This window comes from Bos grunniens, chromosome 19 (assembly GCF_055505025.1).
Source record: "Bos grunniens cultivar Pamir isolate PY7600 chromosome 19, Bosgru_T2T1.0, whole genome shotgun sequence".
Taxonomy (NCBI): domain Eukaryota; kingdom Metazoa; phylum Chordata; class Mammalia; order Artiodactyla; family Bovidae; genus Bos; species Bos grunniens.
The window spans coordinates 48,470,102-48,491,613 of NC_141183.1; the positions used below are offsets into that span (position 1 = coordinate 48,470,102).

Consider the following 21,512-nt stretch of genomic DNA (forward strand, 5'->3'; position numbering starts at 1 on the left):
TTCTTAGAAGGCCACGCAACACCTGGGGATGTTTGCTCCTTACGTTCTGGTGGCCTTTAGCCAGGGGGCAAAGTCACAGTTGTGGGTGAAGCCCTCTGTCGGAGCTAACAGTAACTCTGCCCTGGGGTAGACAGGGAGGAGCACAGTACACTCTTCCTTGATTACACAAGCAGTTTTCCCCCTAGAACAAATGACAGGCCAACAGAAAGGAAAAAGTATACTGTTGTTTCTATCTTCAGCCAGCCTGACATCAAGCTCTGAGCAGGCAGAAGCCTGCGAGGCTGTGGCTCCCCGGGTCGAGCACTCTTCCCCATGTCTGGTCAAATGTCTCGTGGGCAACCCAGCTGCAGAGGCCCCACCGTTCCTCTCCGTCTTGCCCACTGGCGACCTCATACAGGTTACCTCAGGGGAACAGAAGACAATTTCCACCAGGGGCCCCTAGGTGGGGAGGGGGGCACGTGGGTGGGAGAAGCATAGCCCCAAACTTCTCCATCGAGCCTCCGAACTCCAGCCTCCACCTTCTTCCGAGAAGCCCGCGGGGCTCCTGCCCTGGAAAGTAGGGTCAGGCTAGTTCCTGAACGCAGGCCGCCGCGCACACCTGCCTCAGTTTCCTCTGCTTCAAAAGCCGCATCTTTCCCCCCCACCCCCACAAGCCAACTGAACCTGCCGATCGGGTAGGGCGTTTGGAGATATATGATAACACACGGCTCCCGTTAGTGCCCCCACAGGTGAAGTGCTTCTGTGAGGGGCACTTTTTAATGGGACAGGTGCGGGCTACCTTGAATGCGCAGACTTTTCAGCGACGGAGGGCTTCCCCTCATCCCCTGTGGGCAGCGAGCGTCTCAGGCCGCGCCCCGCACAGAGGAGGCGCCCCCCGCCCCCACCCAGGACCACAGCCTGGCGAGACCCCGAGGCCGAGCAGCGCTCCCCCACTCCGGACTCCCCTAGAAGCCCAGCCTAGGCCGGGCGCCCCGCGGACCCAGCGCGGGCGCCGCTGCCTCCTCACCTGTCGCGGCCGCCTGCCCAGCCCCGCACCTGGGAGGGGAAGGGGAGGGGAGGGGAGGGGCCGGATCCGGGCCGCGGGCGCCTCAGGCAGGGGCGCTGCGGGCTGCGCCGCGGCGGCGTCTCCGGGGCTGAGGGGCGCCGGGGGGCGGTCGCCACATCCTCGCAGGCGGCCCCAGGAAGTTGGCCCCCCCGCCGCCCCTCAGCCATCCCTAGCCGCCGGGGCCGGTCGCTCCCGCCCCTCGCGCAGGCCCCGCCCCTCGCGCAGGCCCCGCCCCCGGCGCGGCCCCGCCCCCTCGGGAGCGCGCCGCCGCCGCTCCTGCCGCGCCCGAGCCACCATAGAGAGGCGGGAGGCGCGCGGCAGACCAGAGGGCGGCCTCCGCACGCGCGCGCCCCCTGGCGGAGCCCCGGGCCGCGGGCTGCCGACCCCGGCCCACGAGCCTGAGCCCCTGTGTATGGCGACCCTACTCCGCTGTCGGGGCATCTGCTGCTTCCAAGTCGACAGGGGTCACCGCACTCTGCGCGGGAGCTGAAGGGTCCAAACCGTGGTCCAGCTTGGAGAGCGTAAGCAAGCCCCGGAACATCGCAGAACTCGTTTCAAAAGAAAATTTTGAAAGTTGCCTCACTTCCATATCCCATTGTTCCTCACCACAATGGCTATCAGCAAGTGATGGCTCCCCCAAATTACAATGAAAGAAACCCAGGCCCATCGGGGTTCACTATCTAATTCAAGGTCGCATGATTGGGAGCTATTAGAAGCCAGATCTGAAGGACATCAAAACCCACGTTTGTCCCATGCACTCTATGGCACCTCCCTCTCAAGCATTTCCCAGTCTAAAGTGAGGAAACTCCTCAGAGGGAGGCCCTGGTAGAATGAAGATGACTCTGTAGGGAGGAACCCACCCCAGCCGTTCATCATCAGCTGGGTACCTTTCAGCAGGTACTTAACATTTCTGAACTCTCCTTGCCTCATCCCTGAAGAAATTGGTACTGTTGGTGTGAGGCAGGTTGGTATGAGGATTAAAAAAACCAATACATATATTCAGAAGTGCTTAGCAACTATAAGGGGGCTTCCCTGGTGGCTTGGTGGTAAAGAATTTTGCCTGCCAATGCATGTTGGTGAGTTCCATTCTTGGGTCTGAAAGATCCCCTGGAGAAGGAAATGGCAGCCCACTCCAGTATTCTTGCCTGGATAATCCCGTGGACAGAGGAGCCTGGTGGGCTACAGTCTGTGGGGTGGCAAAGCACAACTGAACAGCTGAGCATACACACAGTAAACTATTAATACAGAGCACTAGAGTTGCATGGGGAATTGTTACCCAAGGTGGACTAATCTTCTTATACCTTAGTTTCCTATGGAGACCTCTCAGGGCTGTCCTGAACAGTTTGTATTTTAACAAAAGTAATATCACAAAGAAAAGTGGAGTAAAGATGGTATCATTTATACATGCAGTCTCTGTCACTTTAAAAGTATTATTTCCAGTCTTTACAACCCAGCAAACTGAGTACTATTATTCCCATGTTATTTTTTTTCAATATTTATTTATTTGGCTGCAGTGGGTCTTAGTTGTGGCATGTAAACTCTTAACTGTGCAGCATGTGGGATCTAGTTTCTTGACCAAGGATCGAAACCCAGCTCCCTGTACTGGGAGTGAAGAGTCTTAGTCACTGGACCACCAGGGAAGTCCGTCAGTCAGTTCAGTTCAGTCGCTCAGTCGTGTCCGACTCTGCGACCCCATGAACTGCAGCATGGCAGGCCTCCCTGTCCATCACCAACTCCCAGAGTTCACTCAAACCCATGTCCATCGAGTCGGTGATGCCATCCAACCCTCTCATCCTCTGTCATCCCCTTCTCCTCAATCTTTCCCAGCATCACAGTCTTTTCGAACGAGTCAGCTCTTCGCATCAGGTGGCCAAAGTATTAGAGCTTGAGCTTCAACATCAGTCCTTCCAATGAACACCGAGGACTGATCTCCTTTAGGATGGACGGGTTGGATCTCCTTGCAGTCCAAGGGACTCTCAAAAGTCTTCTCCAACACCACAGGTCAAAAGCATCAATTCTTCAGCACGCAGCTTTCTTTAGAGTCCAAATCTCACATCTATACATGACTAATGGAAAAACCATAGCCTTGACTAGATGGACCTTTGTTGACAAAGTAATGTCTCTGCTTTTGAATATGTTGTTTAGGCTGGTCATAACTTTCCTTCCAAGGAGTAAGCGTCTTTTAATTTCATGGCTGCAATCACCATCTACAGCAATCTTGGAGCCCAGAAAAATAAAGTCAACCACTGTTTCCCCATCTATTTGCCATGAAGTGATGGGACCAGATGCCATGGTCTGTTTTCTGAATGTTGAGCTTTAAGCCAACTTTTTCACTCTCTTCTTTCACTTTCATCAAGAGGCTCTTTAGTTCTTCTTCACTTTCTGCCATAAGGGTGGTGTCATCTGCATATCTGAGGTTATTGATATTTCCCCCAGCAATCTTGATTCCAGCTTGTGCTTCCTCCAGCCCAGCATTTCTCCTGATGTACTCTGCATATAAGTTAAATAAGCAGGGTGACAATATACAGCCTTGACATACTCCTTTTCCTATTTGGAACCAGTCTGTTGTTCCATGCCTAGTTCTAACTGTTGCTTCCTGACTTGCATACAGATTTCTCAATAGGCAGGTCAGGTGGTCTGGTATTCCCATCTCTTTCAGAATTTTCCACAGTTTGTTGTGATCCACACAGTCAAAGGCTTTGGCATAGTCAATAAAGCAGAAATCGACGTTTTTCTGGAACTCTTTTGCTTTTTCCATGATCCAGCGGATGTTGGCAATTTGATCTCTGGTTCCTTGGTCTTTTCTAAAATCAGCTTGAACATCTGGAAGTTCACGGTTCATGTATTGCTAAAGCCTGGCTTGGAGAATTTTGAGCATTACTTTACTAGCATGTGACATGAGTGCAATTGTGTGGTAGTTTGAGCATTCTTTGGCATTACCTTTCTTTGGGATTGGAATGAAAGCTGACCTTTTCCAGTCCTGTGGCCACTGCTGAGTTTTCCAAATTTGCTGGCATGTTGAGTGCAGCACTTTCACAGCATCATCTTTCAGGATTTGAAATAAATTACCTGGAATTCCATCACCTCCACTAGCTTTGTTCATAATGATGCTTTCTAAGGCCCACTTGACTTCACATTCCAGGATGTCTGGCTCTAGGTGAGTGATCACACCATGATTATCTGGGTCATGAAGATCTTTTTTGTACAGTTCTTCTGTGTATTCTTGCCACCTCTTCTTAATATCTTCTGCTTCTGTTAGGTCCATACCATTTCTGTCCTTTATTGAGCCCATCTTTGCATGAAATGTTCCCTTGGTGTCTCTAATTTTCTTGACGAGATCTCTAGTCTTTCCCATTCTATTGTTTTCCTCTATTTCTTTGCATTGATTGCTGAGGAAGGCTTTCTTATCTCTCCTTGCTATTCTTTGGAACTCTGCATTCAAATGGGTGTATCTTTCCTTTTTCTCCTTTGCGTTTCGCTTCCGTTCTTTTCACAGCTATTTGTAAGGTCTCCTCAGACAGCCATTTTGCCTTTTTCTTGGGGATGGATTTCTGTCTCCTGTACAAGGTCATGAACCTATTCCCATGTTATTAATGAAGATCTTCCTATTAAGAAGTTTACCCAAAGCCACACAGTTAGGAAAAGGCCAAACTTGAATTTGAAACCAGGTCTTTGCACCACCAGGAACACATGGAAAGACTGGCCTGCTAGCGGCCTCCAGCACCTGAATTAACTGTGCCCATCTTTTTCCTGTCTGGCTATTTCGGTCACTTTCCTTGATGCACTGCCTCGTTCCCTCTGCTTCTCCCCAGGGGTTTATCTTCCCCCCGCAAAGGCATTTATTGTCTCCTCTTTTCCCTTCTCTGACTCCTTTTCTCTTTAGATGCCATCCTCTCTTATTTCTGAAAGAGCTTTGTGACCCGTGATTAAGGCACATCTATTCCCCACCCAAACTCTCCTTCTCTTGATGTTAATTATTATCATAGAAAGTTAATAGGTCCAGAACAAGGATGGGGTGAGACCCAGAGATGTCTTTTTGTAAGCTTAGTTTTTAAGCTTAAGTGCATAGTTCCAAAAGGGAGTGCACTTAAGCCACCGATGGGCCTGATAATTGGAGTCAGAACTCACAACATCCTATGGAAATCATTTTTTCTGGGCCCTCTGGTCCGTATTACAGCTAAATCATTGAAATGCTGCTAACTAATATGCGTGTTGCTAAAGCAAGGAGGGGCTCAGAGCTGCATTTACCCACACACCTCCTTTCTCCACCTTTCATATTATCACCATCATTATTTTTCATCTTTATCGTGCCCTTCCGCAGAGGCACTCCATAATGTACCCGTTGTGCAAGTAATCTGAAATCCTTTTCAGCAAGCAATAGTATTTAGTAGTAATAAAACACTAATTTGTCTACCAAGTGACATATTTATAGAAGCTGTTTACTTTGACGTATTTTTATTATTTCTACTCATTTGCTAAGTACCTTCCGATACATATTTATGAAGCACGTACCTTTCCCCAAACGGCAATGAAAAAATAAATCATATTATTTCTTGTATTAGTAGCAGAGTGGCTTGTAAGTCCTAGAGCCCTGATTTTTGTTATGTTTGGCAAGAGCTGGAAGAATTAATGGTGATTGAGCACCTACTATGTGCCAGACTCTGCAGCAAGCACTTTACATAAATTATCTGTTTCATTTCCTGAGACATTTATTTTACCAATGAGGAAACTGTAATTCCTCTGCAACATATATTTTACCAATGAGACAGAGACATTACCTTGTCCAGGTAATTTAGCCAGGAAGAGTCCAGCAAGGTTTTGAACCTAGATTTTCTCCTGACTCCAAAATCCCAATGGAGAAGGAAATGGCAACCCACTCCAGTATTCTTGCCTGGAGAATCCCATGGACAGAGGAGCCTGGAGGGCTACAGTCCATGGGGTTGCAAAGAGTCAGACACAACTGAAGCCACTTAGCATGTACATATAGCTGCTTTACAATGTTGTGTTTCTACTGATAGTTTCTACTGTATAGCAAAGTGAAGAGCTATACATACACATATATCCTCTCCTTTTGGGATTTCCTTCCCATTGAGGTCACCACAGAGAATCAGGTCACGTTCCCTCTGCTATACAGGAGATTCTCATTAGTTATCTATTTATACACAGTATCAATAGTGTATATATGTCAATTCCAATCTCCCAATTCCTCCCACCCTTCTTCCCCGCTTCGATATCCATACATCTGTCTCTGCTTGGCAAATATCACCTCTACCATTTTTCTAGATTCCAAACGTGTTAATATACAATATTTGTTTTTCTGATTTACTTCACTCCATATGACAGTCTCTAGGTCCATCCATGTCTCTGCAAATGATCCGACTTTGTTCCTTTTCACGGCAGAGTAATATTCCATTGTATCTATGTACCACATCTTCTTTAGCCATTCCTCTGTTGATGGACAGCAGAGCTTTAAACTAAGCTCAGGGCTCTCTGCAACTGCACTGGTCACACTACCATGAAGCGGGCCTTGCCTGCACAGAAGGAAGCTGTCACCAGTTTCTCCCAGGTATCCTAAGCCTTTCAAGTAATATGCAGTTGAGGGCCTATGATATGCCTGGGAAAGTATCTGGCATTTTACATAAGGTATATGATCCTAAAGCAATTCTATGCAATAGGTATTATTTTCCCCTATTCCCCAATGGATGAAACTAAGGCTTCAAGAGGCTGATTGATCCAATGGCATACAGTAAGTGTCACTGCTAAGACCAGGTTATAGGAGATATAAATCTCGTTCCTTGACTTTGTATCCTTTTCACCATATACCTATTGTCTTCCTGCAAACCCCCAGCTTATGTTGAGACTCTTACACCCAGAAACTAGGGGAGCAGGGAAGAGCTAGGATTCAAAAGCTACTCAAGGAGTCAAGTCTGTGCAGCAGGTCAAGTGCACTTGTTCAGCTCCGAGATGCACTGAATAAGATGTGGACAGGACTTCCCTGGTGGTCGTGTGGTTAACGACTCTGCTCTCCCAACACAGGGGGCCTGGCTTTGATCCCTGGTCAGGGAACTAGATCCCACATGCCACGACTAAGGCCCAGGGCTAGTTGCCAGGGGCAGAGTCCTGTCGGAATGTCACGGGCTAGTCTGGAGCAACGGTGAACGGTGCTCCTCCTCGTGGCCAGAAAGGCTGCCTGGGGGAGGCTCTGTGGCTGGAATAAGTCCCTGCTGAGGGCGGAACTGTACCAATTGAAAGCTAAAGGCGACGTGGACACAGAATCCTGGCCAAGGAATCGAGAGTCCTAGGTTCCAGCCCCCGTTCTGCCGCTGGGACTGTCATTTCTGCTCTTGGACCTCACTTTCCCGCTCGGCTAAATGACAAGACGGGGCATATGGTCTTTATTTATTTGGCTGCCTCGTGTCTTAGATGCAGCACGTGGGATCTTACTTCCTCGAGCAGGGATCGAACCTGCGTCCCTTACCATTGGAAGACTGATTCTCAACCAGCACACCACCAGGGAAATCCCAGGGCATGTGATCTTTACAGGCCTCTCAAATCTACAATCCTAGGGTACTGAGTCAGGGACAAAGTACCTGATGCCACATTCAGGAAACACGGCAGATGTGCCCAGGGCAGAGATGGCAACCAGGCTCCACCCTGAACATCAACTTCAACTGACTGGTGGTGGCCACCTGGGGCGTCAGGTGGAGAAAAAACTAAAATTGCAAAGGTCTCTGAGCTCGGCAAAAGGGAATGCTTGATTTATTGCTGATGCCTGCATGGGTTCAAGATTCCCAAATGGTACAAATGATGGGGATGTGCCACCCCGAGCTTAACATTTTGTTTGCTACTATGGTTGCCACGAGCTTCCCGGGTGGCGCTAGTCATAAAGAATCCACTTGCTAATGCAGGAGATGTAAGAGACAGGAGTTCAGTCCTAGGGTCAGGAAGATCCCTTGGAAATGGCAGCCCACTCCAGTATTCTTGCCTTGAGAATCCCATGGACGGAGGAGCCTGGTGGGCTACAGTTCATGGGGTAGCAATCGGACACAACTGAGGCGACTTAGCTTGCATGCATAAGGCTGCCATTATGTACCCACTGCTCCTAGTAAGGAGGCTGCAGGCTCATTTCTCCCAAGAGCCTGTGGAAGTGCCAGCGACAGGGTTCCTCCGGTCCTGGCTCACCAAGCCTGTCCTCACTCAAGCAGATACCCTCGGGGGTTGCCACTTGCTCCAGTCCTCCAGACCTCTTCCTTTTATCCCTCCTGTGCTCATCATCTGTAAATGTTATATCTTCTGCCTCTAACTCTGACCCCGCTTCCTGCAGCCAAGACACAACTAATTAACTACACAACAGGCTCTCAAACCGAGAAAGGCAACCTTCCTTTAAAAAAATTGTGGTCAGTAAACAATCCTGATCATGTTCTGCCTTTGATCTCCCCTTCCCTGCTGTCCTCCCCTCCACCCAGCCGGGGCTACAGCTCACAGAGAAATGGTCACAGCACCCGTAACAGACCGGGGTGGGGCGGGGGTGGGGGGACTATTTCATACACTGTGGTACAGCTGGCAGGAAGAGAGGGGTAATTACGTTGCATCTTGGAGCCACCGGCAATGAATTTCTGCATAAAGGACTAGATTTGCCGTGTATTATTTATGCCAGCATCAATTTTCCCAGCTGGCTCTACTGACTGCAAATTCTTCCCTGTTTATGGGCAAGGCCATGGTTCAGCACCTCGGCTTACTCTGTACCGTGGAGGGCCCCACAGGGCACCATGCATGTTAAACAGGCGGCTGGATTCACCGCGGCCAGGTCACATCTTCCCTTCCTGTTAGTTTCTATCCCTGGCACCGCAGTGAGCTCCCGGCCTCACCTGGGCACGGTGAGGCATGCAGGTGTCTGAAACCAAACTGACGAGGGAAAGAGGAACAGGGGTTCTCTGGGTCCTCACTCGGGGAAACTGAAAAGCCACCCTCTGGGGGAAAACAGATGGCTCTGCAGCTCAGTGAATTTCTTTTGTATTATTATGTTTTTAAGAGCAGGATCTAGATAAGAGTTTTGGCACTAGGAGTAAAGAATCCACCTGCCAACGCAAGAGATGCCAAGAGACATGGGTTCGATTTCTAGGTTGGGAAGATCCCCTCGAGGAGGAAATGGCAACCTGCTCCAGTATTCTTGCCTGGAAAATTCCACGGACGGAGGAGCCTGGTGGGCTACAGTCCATGGAGTCGCAAAAAGTCAGACACAATTGAGCACACAACACGGGTTGCGTTTACAAGGTTACTTCCACCCAGTAAGTCAAAGACAGAGTTAGGGGGAAAGGAGCCCCATCTTACAGATGGAAAAACAGAGGCAGAGAAAAACAAAAAGAAGAAGGGAAACAAAGGTAAGCCAGAGGCCCCAAGCTCAGTCACTGTGTCAGGATGGAGGGTAGGACGGTGATGTACAGGGTTAATCCGTCCAGGTACCAGAGTGCCTCTTCAGATATGCCCAAGTCCATGAATCTGGCTCCTGCTGGAAACACACGTGGTAGAAATAAGGGAAGAAAACCGGGTACCAGCATGAATTTCTGGGTCCTTCCACAACAGCATCCTCTCTTGCCAGTAGCACTGTGTTTCCAGAGAAAGGAGCTGAGGGCTGAGATGGCTTCCCAGTGAGAGAGTGTCTCTAGCGCCCCAGGGGCTGCCGGCAGCGAGCAGCAGGCATTACCCTGCAGGTGAGTTGGGGGCCTTGCGGCCTGTCCCTTCCCCCATCAACAGCACCATCACGTGTGATCTCCCTGGAACACTGGGCTCTGCTCCTAGTGTCCTTTGTGATCTCCCTGGAACGCTGGGGTCCCCAAGCTCCCTAAGTCCACCGTCTCCTGGCAACCTGTTGGCTGGAAGAAGACAGGAGGGAAGCGTGAGTGTTTGAGCTGAGCAGCCCACGTGGGTAGCTTCTTTGGCTGCAGGGTCTCAGCCTTGAGGAATTCACAGACATCTGCAGGCACGGAAGCCACCCTCAAGGGCCTGGATTCCTGGCTTTCCCCTGGGACTGGCTTACCAGACGGGGGGATTTGGTCAGACACACCACGCGCCGGCTGCCCAGAGATCCTGAGCTTTGGGTGCTGTCCAGGAGAAGCCGGGTGCTGGGCACAAAGCTCCAGGAGCGTCCCAGGGCAGGTTTCAGCTGCCCGCTGTCCCTGTCTCGGGTCATGTGATTGGTCACCTGCGGCAGAAAGAACCAAAGGCTTATAGACTCATAATGCTGGTACAGAGGACATTTGCTCCTATGGCTTCATTTTACAGACGGGAAAGCTGAGGCCAGGTACAAGGAAACGACTTCCCCAAGGCTCCATGACTTATCACCAGTCTGGAGTCAGGACCCTGGGCTCCTGACTTGCACAGAGCTCTTGCCACTAAACCACGATTCCAGGACTTCCCTGGTGGTCAGCGGTTAAGACGTGGGTTTGATTCCTGCTCCGGAAAGATTCCATATGATGTGGAGCAACTAATGCCTGCATCACAACTACTGAGCCTGTGCCTGAGAGCCTGTGCTCCACAATGAGAGAAGCCACGCAGCGAGAAGCCTGCACGATGCATCGAAGAGTAGCCCCCACTCGCCGCAACTAGAGAAAGCCCTGCCCAGCAACAAAGACCCAGTGTGGCCCCCCACCCCAAATATGCAGCCGCTGAAAGTGGCACTCTTAAAGAATCTATTAAAAGATTCGAGAAAGGGTGTCCTTTTTTAAAAATTAAAAAAAAACACAAGATTACAATTTAGTTGGAAAGTTGATTAAAAGTATATGTTATATAGGCAGAGAAAAAAGATTCAATGAAGGTATATATAAAAAAAAAACTAATATGGTCTCTGTGGATGTGAAGATTGATTACAAACTGGACACTTATATTTAACTATTTTTTACCTTCTTCTATGAGAAGCATGAAGACTTTCAAAAAATTACTCCACAAGCAGAAAAAGTTACTCTAAAAGCAAAAAAGATCCTGGAAAAGGATCTGGAAAGCTCTGGAAAAGGCAAGCGCTTCATAGAAAGGGACAGAAACCAAATCAGTGGTTGTCTGAGGCTGGGGGATTTTTCTGGGGTGATTGAAATATTCTGTATCTTGATCTCGCCAGATACGACTGTTATCAAACCTCAAACAAAGAGAAGTTACTCTGTGTGAATTACACCTCAATAAACCTGACTTAAAGAAAGTAAAAAGAAAAACAAGACTGTCCCCGGGCTCCCCTGGTGGTTCAGTGGCTAAGACTGTGCATTCCCAATGCAGGGGGCTCAGGCTCAATCCCTGGTTGCGGAACTAGTCCAGCATGCCGCAACTAAAGATTCTGCATGCTGCCACCAAGTCCCAGTGCAGCCAAATAATTAATTTTTTAGAAGTGTTAAAAATAACATTGCCTGATCCCCTGGCTATTTATGTGTCTGATCCCCTCACAGTCTGGCACTCTAGATGACCCACAGAAGTTGGGCTATGACCCTTTCCCAAAGGGTCACTCTGGGGGTTCAGAAGCTGCTGTTTTAAGGAAATAGAGAGCACCTGGAAAGAACCTCCCCACTTGGTGAAGTCCAGGGACCAGAGAGAAGGCTAGCATGGCTGGCCAAGCCCACTTCCTCACCAGCACTGCCACACTGAGGTCCCGGGCCAAGGTCTTCAGCTCTCGGGCCAGCTGCATCATCAAGGCCAAGCCTGGAGGAGAAAAAGCCAAGAGGGTGGGCAGCGGGGCAGCGGGGACTGGGCTGGCCGAAGACGGGACTCCAGAGCCGGCAGGCAAGATCACGGCCCTCCACCCTGTGCTCTGCCACACCACTCACCTTCCCTCTGCTGACCTCCCAGAAGTGGGGCGACCACCGCAGCGACCGAGTCCACAACCACCACCTTCAGAGTCCCGGAAGAACTGCTGACCTTGGGGGAGTGATGGGAAGCAGATGCCACCAACCAGTTGGCCTCCAGGGGGCACCCATTACCAGACAAACCTGCTCCTCTATCAAAAACTGGTAGGAAATAACCTCTCCCACCCCAAATATAGCTGCCCCTCCATGATGGAACTCGAGCAATGCCTTTTCCCCCCACCCTCATGTGTATGTATAACAGATTATACTGAAGACTTGGGCTTCCCTTGTGGCTCAGCTGGTAAAAAATCCACCTGCAGTGCAGGAGACCTGGGTTTGATCCCTGGGTTGGGAAGATCCCCTGGAGAAGGGAAAGGCTACCCCACTCTAGTATTCTGGCCTGGAGAATTCCACCGACTGTATAGTCCATGGAGTTGCAAAGAGTCAGACACGATTGAGTGACTTTTACTTGCACTTTCACTGAAGACTTGGATGGACCAAGAGAGTTTAAATCTCAGGATATCAGATACTCTAATTACATTTGAGAAATTCCTGCTCAGATCCTATGGTCCCTGATCAGAAAATTTTTTCTTTTCTGTTTTTTAAAAGACTTTTTTGACGTCAACCCTTTTTAAACTCTTTATTGAGTTTCTTACAATACTGCTTCTGGTTTATGTTTTAGTTTTTTGGCCCTGAGGCATTGAGATCTTAGCTCCTCGATCAGGAATTGAACCCGCACCCCCTGCTTTGGAAGGCGAAGTCTTAACCACTGGACCAGGGGAGCCCCAGATGTCATGTCACTCTTTTGATTAGGCTTCATTATATGTCAAACGGAATGCACTGCCAGCCCATGATCACATTGTTACACAGGACAACCTGTTGCATTTTGCTCTCACACGTATGCTGTCTTGCAGGAGCAAGCGGCCTTGCTGTGAACTGCCTATGGAAAGCACCACATGGCAGGAATAGTGGGCAGCTTTGAGGACTTGAAGACGGCTTCTGCCAACAACCAGCTGCCAGCAAGAAGCTGAAACCTCTAGGAAATGAATTCTGCCAACAACCTGAATGAACTTCTAAGTGGTTCTTCCCCAGCTGAGCCTACAGATAAGAGCACAGCCCACCTACCACCTTCATCACAACCTAATGAGACCCTAAGCAGAGGACCAGGCCAAGTTGTGCCCAGACTTCTGACCTACAGAAATTAACATAATAAATACATGTTTTAAGTCATAGTTTGCAGTAACTTGTTATGCAATAATAGAATACATATCATCTAACAGTGCTACTGTTAAAAAAAAAAAAAAGTCTTTTGTCCTGGGAGTTGAGAGGTTTGGGTTATAAGCTTTGATCTTAATGTAAAAAAAAAAAATTTTTTTTTGGCCATGAGTTATGTGGGATCTTAGTTCCCCAACCTGGGATCAAACTTGTGCCCCTTGGAATGGAAGTGCAGAGTCTTAACCACTGGACCACCAGGGAAGTCCCTAAGCTTTGTTCTTATCCTAAATATGTGGTGACTGTGGGCAGCTCACTGAATGTCTCTGGCACCCCCTTTGCTCGATCCCAACAAGAGGGTTGGATTAGGTCAGGACTACTTCATGTCTCAACACATGGGGAGGCATAACCTGCTATGATTCCTATGCCAAGTATTCGTTCAACCATTATATGGTCTAAAGTTTGTTAAAACGATTTATGTTACATACAACCCTAGGTATGCCCACGGGAACATCATATGCTTTGGGGTGAGAGGTAAAGTTTAAGATAAATTAAACTAGTCTCTCTAAGGCTTCTCCCAAATGTAAAGGTATAAATATCATGCACCATATCCTATCCAAGCACCCATCAGGTATATCAGGGTACCAACGCAAATGCATTCCTAACCTCTCTCCCTTGTCAACGGGACTCTGAATGTGTTCAAGCACTGGGCAGAAAATCTGACATCAGGGAAGGTGCGCCCAACCTCTGGACTAGGACATAAAAAAAACATAACTCAGTTCTTGCCAGTTAGGTGTAAAGGGAACTGGGAAGTGTAATGGTGGGTTCCAGAGAAAGAGGTACAGAAAAGAGGCATCTATCACTGCCCTGGATATGGATGTGTGAAGACGTGCTGCTCGGAGCCATGGCAGCCACTCTGCAATCATGAGGGGGAAGAGCCAGAGAATCAGGCACACCAACCTAGAGCCCTGATATTATGGGTGTGCCAACCTCCAGACTTATGTGAGATAATTAAACGTCCTCAAGGTTCAAGTGTCTGTCAGACAGATGCTATTAATTTGCAGCTGAATGGACCCAGTTGGAATGTAGAGATGAACAGGACCGATCCTTGCACTCAAGGAAGGGGCTTACTCTTTAATGGGGAAGATGGGCATGTGAACGAGGAGGCAAAGAATTGAGGAAGGAAAGAATTAAGCATCCAGAAATCCCATCCTGGGAATGGCGGGCACAGCTAGAGTAACCAGATTGCACACCTGCCCACACGCAGACAGCATAGGTGAGCTGCAGGGAGCAGGGAAGGCAGAAGATCAGGCTCACCTGCTGGGACACAGCGCCTCGAAGGTCCTGCAGCACGTCCAGCATCTGGAAGATGTCAAACGCACGCACCACCTGGATCCTCTGGAGAGCTCCTGCCTGAAGGGGCAGGAGAGAGAAGGGAGGGCCTTGGAGAAGAGGAGCCGGGGGTTGCGCAAGATGAAGAGGGATTTTGAGGTTGAGATAGAAGAGGCACTTAGACACAAGGACTCAGGTACAGATGGCAGTGGGCTTTGCTGGGCTGGTTCGCAACATGCTGGCTGCCTGGGTGCTGAGCTGCAGAGCCAAGTCAGAGCTCTGTGGGAAGGAGTGGCAGTGACCAGTGTGCCTGCCCTGGGCAAGATATGGGGGAGAAACACAGAGGCTGGGCATGTGTCTGCCCTGAATGAGGGGATGCCACGGATTGGGTTTCTAGGAAGGATCATTGTGGGTAGCATCCAACTGGGATGACGTCATAAAGGGGAGGCTTTACAATACAGGAAGCATTGGTGGAACAGCAAGTTTTAAAGCCAGAAATGACCAGTCACCCAAATGGTCCAAATTCTTGCTGTGTTAGATAATGGGGTCTTATGGTGTCAGAACCTCCAAGGAACCCAGGCTTCCTGCCATTTACCTGCTCTTCCTCATCCGGGGTCCTGGCCTGAAGCAGCTGGAGAATGCGGGAGGCCGTGAGCCCTCCATTGGAATCAATGTAGAGGACGTTCTGCTGCAGGCCATGGGCCACGTGTGCTGCCACACAAAGACATACCTGAGTAGAGACGGGTCATTGGGTGAACCTGAGCTCTCAAGAAGGGCCCAGAATGGGAGTCCCCCACCAAATCTCATTCAGATCCCAGAGGCACGGATGGGCCCCGAGACGTGAGTTCAAGTCCCACTCCTAACCACCCGTCTTCTCTCTTCCAAGCTCTGAAATCACAGGATGCTGGCAGAAGCTTCCCCAGAGATCCAGGACTATGCATCCACCTCCCCCAACCCTCCTGGCTGCTGGCTGCAGGTATACCTGGGTTTTGCCGCTACCCGGGGCGCCTACAATTTCAGTCACTTCTCCAGTGTAGAGACCAGCATCTAGCAGTTTGTCCAGGCTGATGGCAGAAGAGGAGGGAAGAGCATCAACCGAAGGGATTGGAGGGGAGGGAGCAGAGGAGGGGAGGAAGAACAGCAAGACATTCCTTCCAAGCATTGTTCTGTCCAGAGACGTTCTGACATCTCTGGCCAGGAGGCTCCTCCTCGTGGAGTCTCCTTTGGGGAAAGCCAGCATGGCCGAGTGTTTCCCCTCTGGCTCCTCATCCTTTCACTCTCGCCTTAAAGATCACCTCTGGGTAATCACTTTTCTCCAGAGGTCTCTTTGCTGCCCCATTCAATGGTTCTTCTCTCAGTCTCCATCGCAGCCCCTTCTGAGTTCCCTCGATAGCACTGCCCATAGTTTGTCATGGTTTAAAACTCTGAAATAATTACAGATTCACAGGACGTTGCAAAACAAACAAACAAACAAACAAACATGTAGTGAGGTCCCGTGTACCCTTCAGCTGGTGTTCACTAATGGTAGCATCTTTTACTCTAAGATGGTTTGTTCTCTATCTTAGTGCAACAGCGAAAAACAACACTGGTGGCGTCCACAGAGCTGCAGCTCCATTCCTTCCACGTGTGTCCGTGTGCACAGTTCTCTGCCGTTTCATCCCACGTGTGGGTTTATGGAACCACTGCAATCAAGACAGAGCATTTCCATCTCTGCAGGGCTCCCTGTGCCACCCTTTTATAACCACATTCATCCCTAAATCCCTAGCTAGCCCCTGGCAACTGCTTAATCTGTTCTCCATTATCATCATGTTATTTCAAGAATGTTGACTTCCCTGTAGGTCCAGTGGTCGAGTCTCTGTGCTCCCAATGCAGGGGGCACAGGTTCAATATCTGGTCAGGGAACTAAGACCTCGCGTGGCGTGGCCAAAAAACAATTTCTAAAGAGACCCAAGCATGAATATTTCTTAAGCTTCCCAAATGATTCTAATGAGCAGCCTGGGCTAAACCACAGGTCTGGACTCTACAATCAAGAATCAATCGCATTCCTGGCCATGAGGATCTCCATAAGGAATTCCCAAATCCACCTTGACATGGACAGACCCCCCGCCGCCACCACCACCACCTGCCTTATGGAACAGAAGTACAAGTGAGCCTAACCCTGTTTTGAACACAAGTGCTGTCTGGAATTTATCCTCCACCTTCCCCCCAAACTGGCTTTCGTTCATTCTTTCAGTCGCTCATTCAAACATCGCCTGAATGTCTCACATTTCCTAAAGGCCTTTTTCTAAAACAAGGGGGAGGCAGAGATGAACAAGACACAGCTCTGGTCTTCAAGGAACCACCCTTCTCCCCCAGTCAATACAGCTGTTTCCGAGGCTCGCTGCCTGCTCTCCCACTTGTAAAGATGCCCCCAGCACTACAGGCCGTGAGAAGACCTACTGCAGAGGGACTTCCCTGGTGGCCCAGTGGTTAAGACTCCTTGCTTCCAAGGCAGGAGGCTCAGGTTCAATCCTTGGTTAGGGAACTAAGATCCCACATGCCAAGTGGCCTGACCAAAAAAAAAAAAAAAGGCCGATTAAAAAATCAGAGAAACCTGCTTCATTTGGGTTAACCAGCATTTCGTGAGCTGTTGACTACAGAACTCCCCTCCACTCCCGTGTCAGAGTTAATACCCATCGGGTGTCCAAAGACCACTGTGACAAAGGCTAGAAGCCTAGGGGTCATCTTTGATTCGCCACTTTTGTATCCCCCAGCAGGAAGGCTTACAGCATTTCTTCAATATGCCTCCTGCTGTCGCCCGCCCCAGATCTGCTCACAACACCCTCCCCTGCTGTATCCTCCTGGGCCTCTCCTGCCAGCCTCCGCAGCCCCATCTGCCCCGCCCACCTCCACCCGTGCCTGTAACTCTACTTTCACGACACAGCCTCCTGCCTGGAGGGAGCAACAGGGCAGACGCCTTAGAGCTGAGTTCTTAGGCTTAACAGTGTGACAGGTGTGACCTCAAGGGCCTGGTCTGCCACTTACTCACTGCAGGATCTTTTTTCTTTCCCTTTGGCTGTGCCACCCCGCTTGCGGGATCTTAGTTTCCGAACCAGGGATTAAACTATAGTGGAGCACAGGAGTCCTAACCAGCAGACCACCTGGGAAATCCCTAGCTGGGGGATCTTGAGCAAGTCTCTTAACCTGAGTCCCAGTTTCCCTATCTACAGGATGATGGCTTTCATTTCTTTTTAAAGATTTTTTGATGTGAATGAACCATTTTTAAAGTCTCTACTGAATTTGTTACAATGTTGCTTCTGCTTTATGTTTCAGTTTCTTGGCAGCAAGGCATGTGTGATCTTAGCTCCCCATCCAGGGATTGAACCTGCGCCCCCTGCACTGGAAGGTGAGGTCTTAACCACTGGACTGCCAGCGAGGCCCCAGGATGGTGATTTTCATCGCAACAGGCTCACTGTAGTTGTCAAAGTGGTAGCCCCTCAGTCGTGTCCGCCTCTTTGTGACCCCCATGGACTGCAGCCCACCAGGATCCTCTGTCCGTGGGATTTTCCAGGCAAGAATACTGGAGTGGGTTGCCTTTTTCTTCTCCAGGAGCTCTTCCTGACCCAGGGATTGAACCTGCATCTCCTGTGTCTCTTGCACTACAGGCAGATTCTTCACCCACTGAGCCATCGGGGAAGTAGATGGATAAATGAAGAAGATAAGATAAAGTGAAGATAAATGAAGTGAAGATAAATGAAATAATGTACCTAGAGTAACAGTGCCTGCTTCCTGGTGAGCACTCGAAGAAGGCCCATCCATCTTCACTGCACAGAGCGGTCCTGAACCTCTCTGAGCTCCTCTGCAGTGACCCTTGGTGGCTGCCATCCTGCCAGTTTGCTCCCTGACCGCTCTCTCTGTATATGCTGGTTTTATAAGCTCCCAAAGGCCAGGCCTGCTTCCTGTTAATCACCCCTTCCTTAGCTGCTTGCACACATGCTCACACCTCTCTCGTGCCACCTGCTCTTCTCTACCCAGTGGACCCCAGGCTCCTTAAGTGCGGGGGCCTCACCCATACCCATCTCCGGTACCCCTGCTTGACACTGGCCAGTGCTGTGAGGGCTCAAGATGACAGACCTGAGCCCTCAACCCAGGGAAAGCAAGCACTGTGCTGTGTGAACCCCGCCGAGAGCGTGTTATGGAAACAGCGAGGGCCAAACCGATCCAAAGACCTTTGTGGTGGCAGAGTTCTTTATCAAATTCCACACAAACTGGCCAGGGAAGAGGTCAGACTCCCTTGGCCAGAAGCTACCTGTTTTCTTCCAACTCTTTTCTCTCTCCAAACACGGCAGAAGGAAACTACTCTCGCCCCCTCCTGCTGCAGTGTACAAGGAATGAACCACGTTCAGGAACAAGTACCCCAGGGCTGGAGCCCCACCACTGCCCCTGGCTCCCCTTGTGCTAAACTCAAGTGGGGTTAATAATCACGAACTCACAGGATCACAAAGAGATTATACAACCTATTGTATAACCTTGTTGTTGTTCGGTTGTCCAGTTGCGTCCGACTCTTTGCGACCCCATGGACTGCAGCATGCCAGGCCTTCCTGTCCTTCACCATCTCCAGAAGTTTGCCCAAGTTCATGTTCATTGCATCTGTGATGTCATCCGACCATCTCATCCTCTGATGCCCTTTTTTCCTTCTGCCCTCAACCTTTCCCAGAATCAGGGACTTTTCCAATGAGTCAAGTGTTTGCATCAGATAACCAAAATACAGGACTTTCAGCTTCAGCATCGGTCCCTCCAATGAGTATTCAGGGTTGATTTCCCTTAAGATTGACTGGTTTGATCTCCTTGCTGTCCACGGGACTTTCAGAGTCTTCTCCAGCACCGTAGTTTGAAGACATCAATTCTTCGGTGCTCCACTGTATAACCTACTACGTGTCAATGGCTGGTACTTAACCTAGTCCTGCCGAACTCTCTTGCCCCGTCCACCCTTAAGTGGACAGGGAGGTAGGGCCAGAGAAGAGTTGCTCTGATTTGCTGAATAATAATGAAATACTGACATCTTGTGTTTCAGTGGTTCTCAACCAGCATAGATTTTGCCCCCAGCCCACCCAGGGGTCACAGCTGGAGATATTTTTGACTAACAGACAAGGGTTCTCCCCTTGGTGCTACTGGCATCTAGCAGGCAGAGGCCAGGGAAGCTGCCGAATGACCTACTAAACACGCAAGACAGGTTTCCCCCCACCCCAATAATTCTGCATCCCCCAAAGTTAGGAGTTATGAGAAACGTTCTTACAGGGTAAGAGAACTCAGAAGTCCTGACCATCCTTAGCACTGTCTGAAAGAGCCTGCTGGCTCCAGACTCTAGCATCGAAAGCCCAGCGAGAGGCAGTCAGGTGGCCCTGCCTCTGAGTTTGTCCCGCACGTACACACACAAACCTCCCAATGCCAGTGGACAGGATGGCCGTGGAGGTCTTCAGTTCCTCGTAGAGATCCGCGCCATTGAAGGGGAAAGCTGAGAACTGAGCCAGCAGCACCCGTCTCAGGGCGACCAGGGCCTGCGGAAGGGGCGGGGCAGCTCAGGATCCAGGCTGCAGCAGCCCAAAAGTGTTCGGCAACGACCCGTCAAAGGAGGGGGCCTCCCAGGGTCTCCGACGCCGCCGTTATCAATCTTTAGGAACCCCTCTGCTCGGGGATGGGCATTTAGAGACACCCAGGTGTGGAGCGTGGAGACGGTCAGCTCACCTTGTAAGACAGGCCACATTTCTGGGCGACCTCCTCCAGGTCTGCACAAACCAGGTCCACCACTGAAAACGAAACACGTGGGGTTGATGGGCAGGGAGGGAGGCCCGGGACGTCCCGCACTTGACTTTCCCGCGCCCGGGCGTACTGGCGGAGCCGTGGGACACGGCGCGGTGCCGGGCACACTCTGTGGGGGGATGGGGGGGTTCTACCCTCCCAGGGGCGTGGCTCGCCCACGTCCACGTTTCCGGGCTCCCCGGGGGCGCAGGAGGGAGGGGAAGGGCCCCTCCGGTGTGCCGGGGCCGGCCGTGTGGCCGTGTGTGGCGCGCGCCCGCGGTCACCTGTCTTGATCCCGCGGCTCTGCAAGAGCTGGACCATGTCCTGGGTGAGGCCCGGGCACAGTCCCGCCCGGAGCACGCCCATGTTCCCTGGGGGCCTGGGGCCACTCGTCCTGGAAGCATCCGCGGGGCCCTCTCCAGTCGTCCCCCACCCCACTCCCGGCGCCCTTTTCTGGACGGGCGAGGAATGCGGGAGGCAGCGACCGCGCAGAGAAAGCGGACCCTTCGGGAGCTCGGGCGCCCAGGGGCCAGCCCGCCCCGGCCGCGCCGCCGCTTCCGGCTTCCAGGCGCCAGGACTCGGCCTGCGGCGCCACCTGCCGGCTGCGGCGCGACGCGCGGGCCGGGCGGTCGGGGCGGAGACAGCTAGGGCTGCACGGAGCCAGGCTCCCAGCGCAGAGGTCAACGCGCCTGGCTCTGAGGCTCGGCGCCCGCGTGCGCCTCCTCCTTCTCCTGGGCCACGCCCACCCGGTGCAGCTTTCGGTTCTGAACACTGGGCCAGAACGTTCGATCAGATCGACCATCTCTACGCCCAGGGACCTACCTGTTAGCGAAGGAAGGCAGTAAAGAGTAAATCAAATAAATCAGATAATTACCGAGATTATGATGGCTGCTAAAAAGCAGCAGAGCACAGAGAGGGCAATCTGCTTCTCTAGTTTCCAAATAAAAGAATTTTTACGTATACAACGATAAAACCCCTGGGTGTATAGAAAAACACACGAATTTCAAACGTCCTTGGCTGGACCTCATCCTCTGGAAGAAAGAAAACTTTACAAGATTAGCTCCGCACAGTCTAGTAAGGTGGTGGTGGTGGTGGTGTAGTCGCTAAGTCGGGTCCGGCTCTTGCGACACCATGGACTTGCGAGCCGGCTGGGCTCTTCTGTCCATGGGATTCTCCAGGCAAGAATACTGGAGTGGGTTGCCATCTCTTTCTCCATATAGTGAGGTAGGTGCTATGTTTATCCCTGTTTTACAGATGAGCAAAATGAGGCTTGGAGGTGAAATCATTTGCCAAAGGCTTCACAGCCTATGAAGCTGTGGGCA

The 21,512-nt window shown here is 50.7% G+C and overlaps 2 protein-coding genes and 2 long non-coding RNA genes across 11 annotated transcripts in view; 2 read left to right on the forward strand and 2 right to left on the reverse strand.

Moving 5' to 3' along the window:
- The window catches only part of RFFL (ring finger and FYVE like domain containing E3 ubiquitin protein ligase), a 77,395-nt gene extending 76,131 nt beyond the window's left edge, over positions 1-1,264 (reverse strand). Inside the window, exon 1 of one of the 5 annotated variants that reach the window (XM_086360305.1) lies at positions 1,007-1,264. Coding sequence is in view for 2 of the 5 variants with exons in the window: in XM_086360299.1 (XP_086216425.1) it covers positions 779-821 (43 nt within the window). In the remaining 3 variants the exon portion in view is untranslated. The other 4 variants (XM_086360303.1, XM_086360299.1, XM_086360298.1 and 1 more) reach the window with 4 other exon arrangements.
- Positions 1,265-1,333: 69 nt separating this feature from the next.
- LOC147352554 (uncharacterized) lies at positions 1,334-13,100 on the forward strand. Its single transcript, XR_015148256.1, has 2 exons — positions 1,334-1,566; positions 12,783-13,100. It is a non-coding gene; the product is annotated as an uncharacterized LOC147352554 (long non-coding RNA).
- On the reverse strand, positions 9,307-20,737 carry RAD51D (RAD51 paralog D). Of its 4 annotated transcripts, none has more exons than XM_086360294.1 (10): positions 20,475-20,737; positions 20,137-20,198; positions 19,831-19,949; positions 15,395-15,476; positions 15,008-15,142; positions 14,398-14,493; positions 11,851-11,941; positions 11,655-11,725; positions 10,083-10,247; positions 9,307-9,918 (listed from the first exon to the last, which is right to left on the reverse strand). In XM_086360294.1, the coding sequence occupies exons 1-10, from the start codon at positions 20,554-20,556 to the stop codon at positions 9,841-9,843; spliced, it is 981 nt and encodes a 326-aa protein (XP_086216420.1). In that variant the 5' UTR covers positions 20,557-20,737; the 3' UTR covers positions 9,307-9,840. The 4 variants fall into 4 exon arrangements, with proteins under 4 accessions (XP_086216420.1, XP_086216419.1, XP_086216422.1 ...); XM_086360293.1 differs by having other exon boundaries at positions 11,576-11,725; XM_086360296.1 differs by having other exon boundaries at positions 11,576-11,725; positions 19,821-19,949.
- LOC147352556 (uncharacterized) lies at positions 17,725-18,919 on the forward strand. The gene is made up of 2 exons (XR_015148255.1): positions 17,725-17,962; positions 18,057-18,919. It is a non-coding gene; the product is annotated as an uncharacterized LOC147352556 (long non-coding RNA).
- Positions 20,738-21,512: the final 775 nt, after the last annotated feature.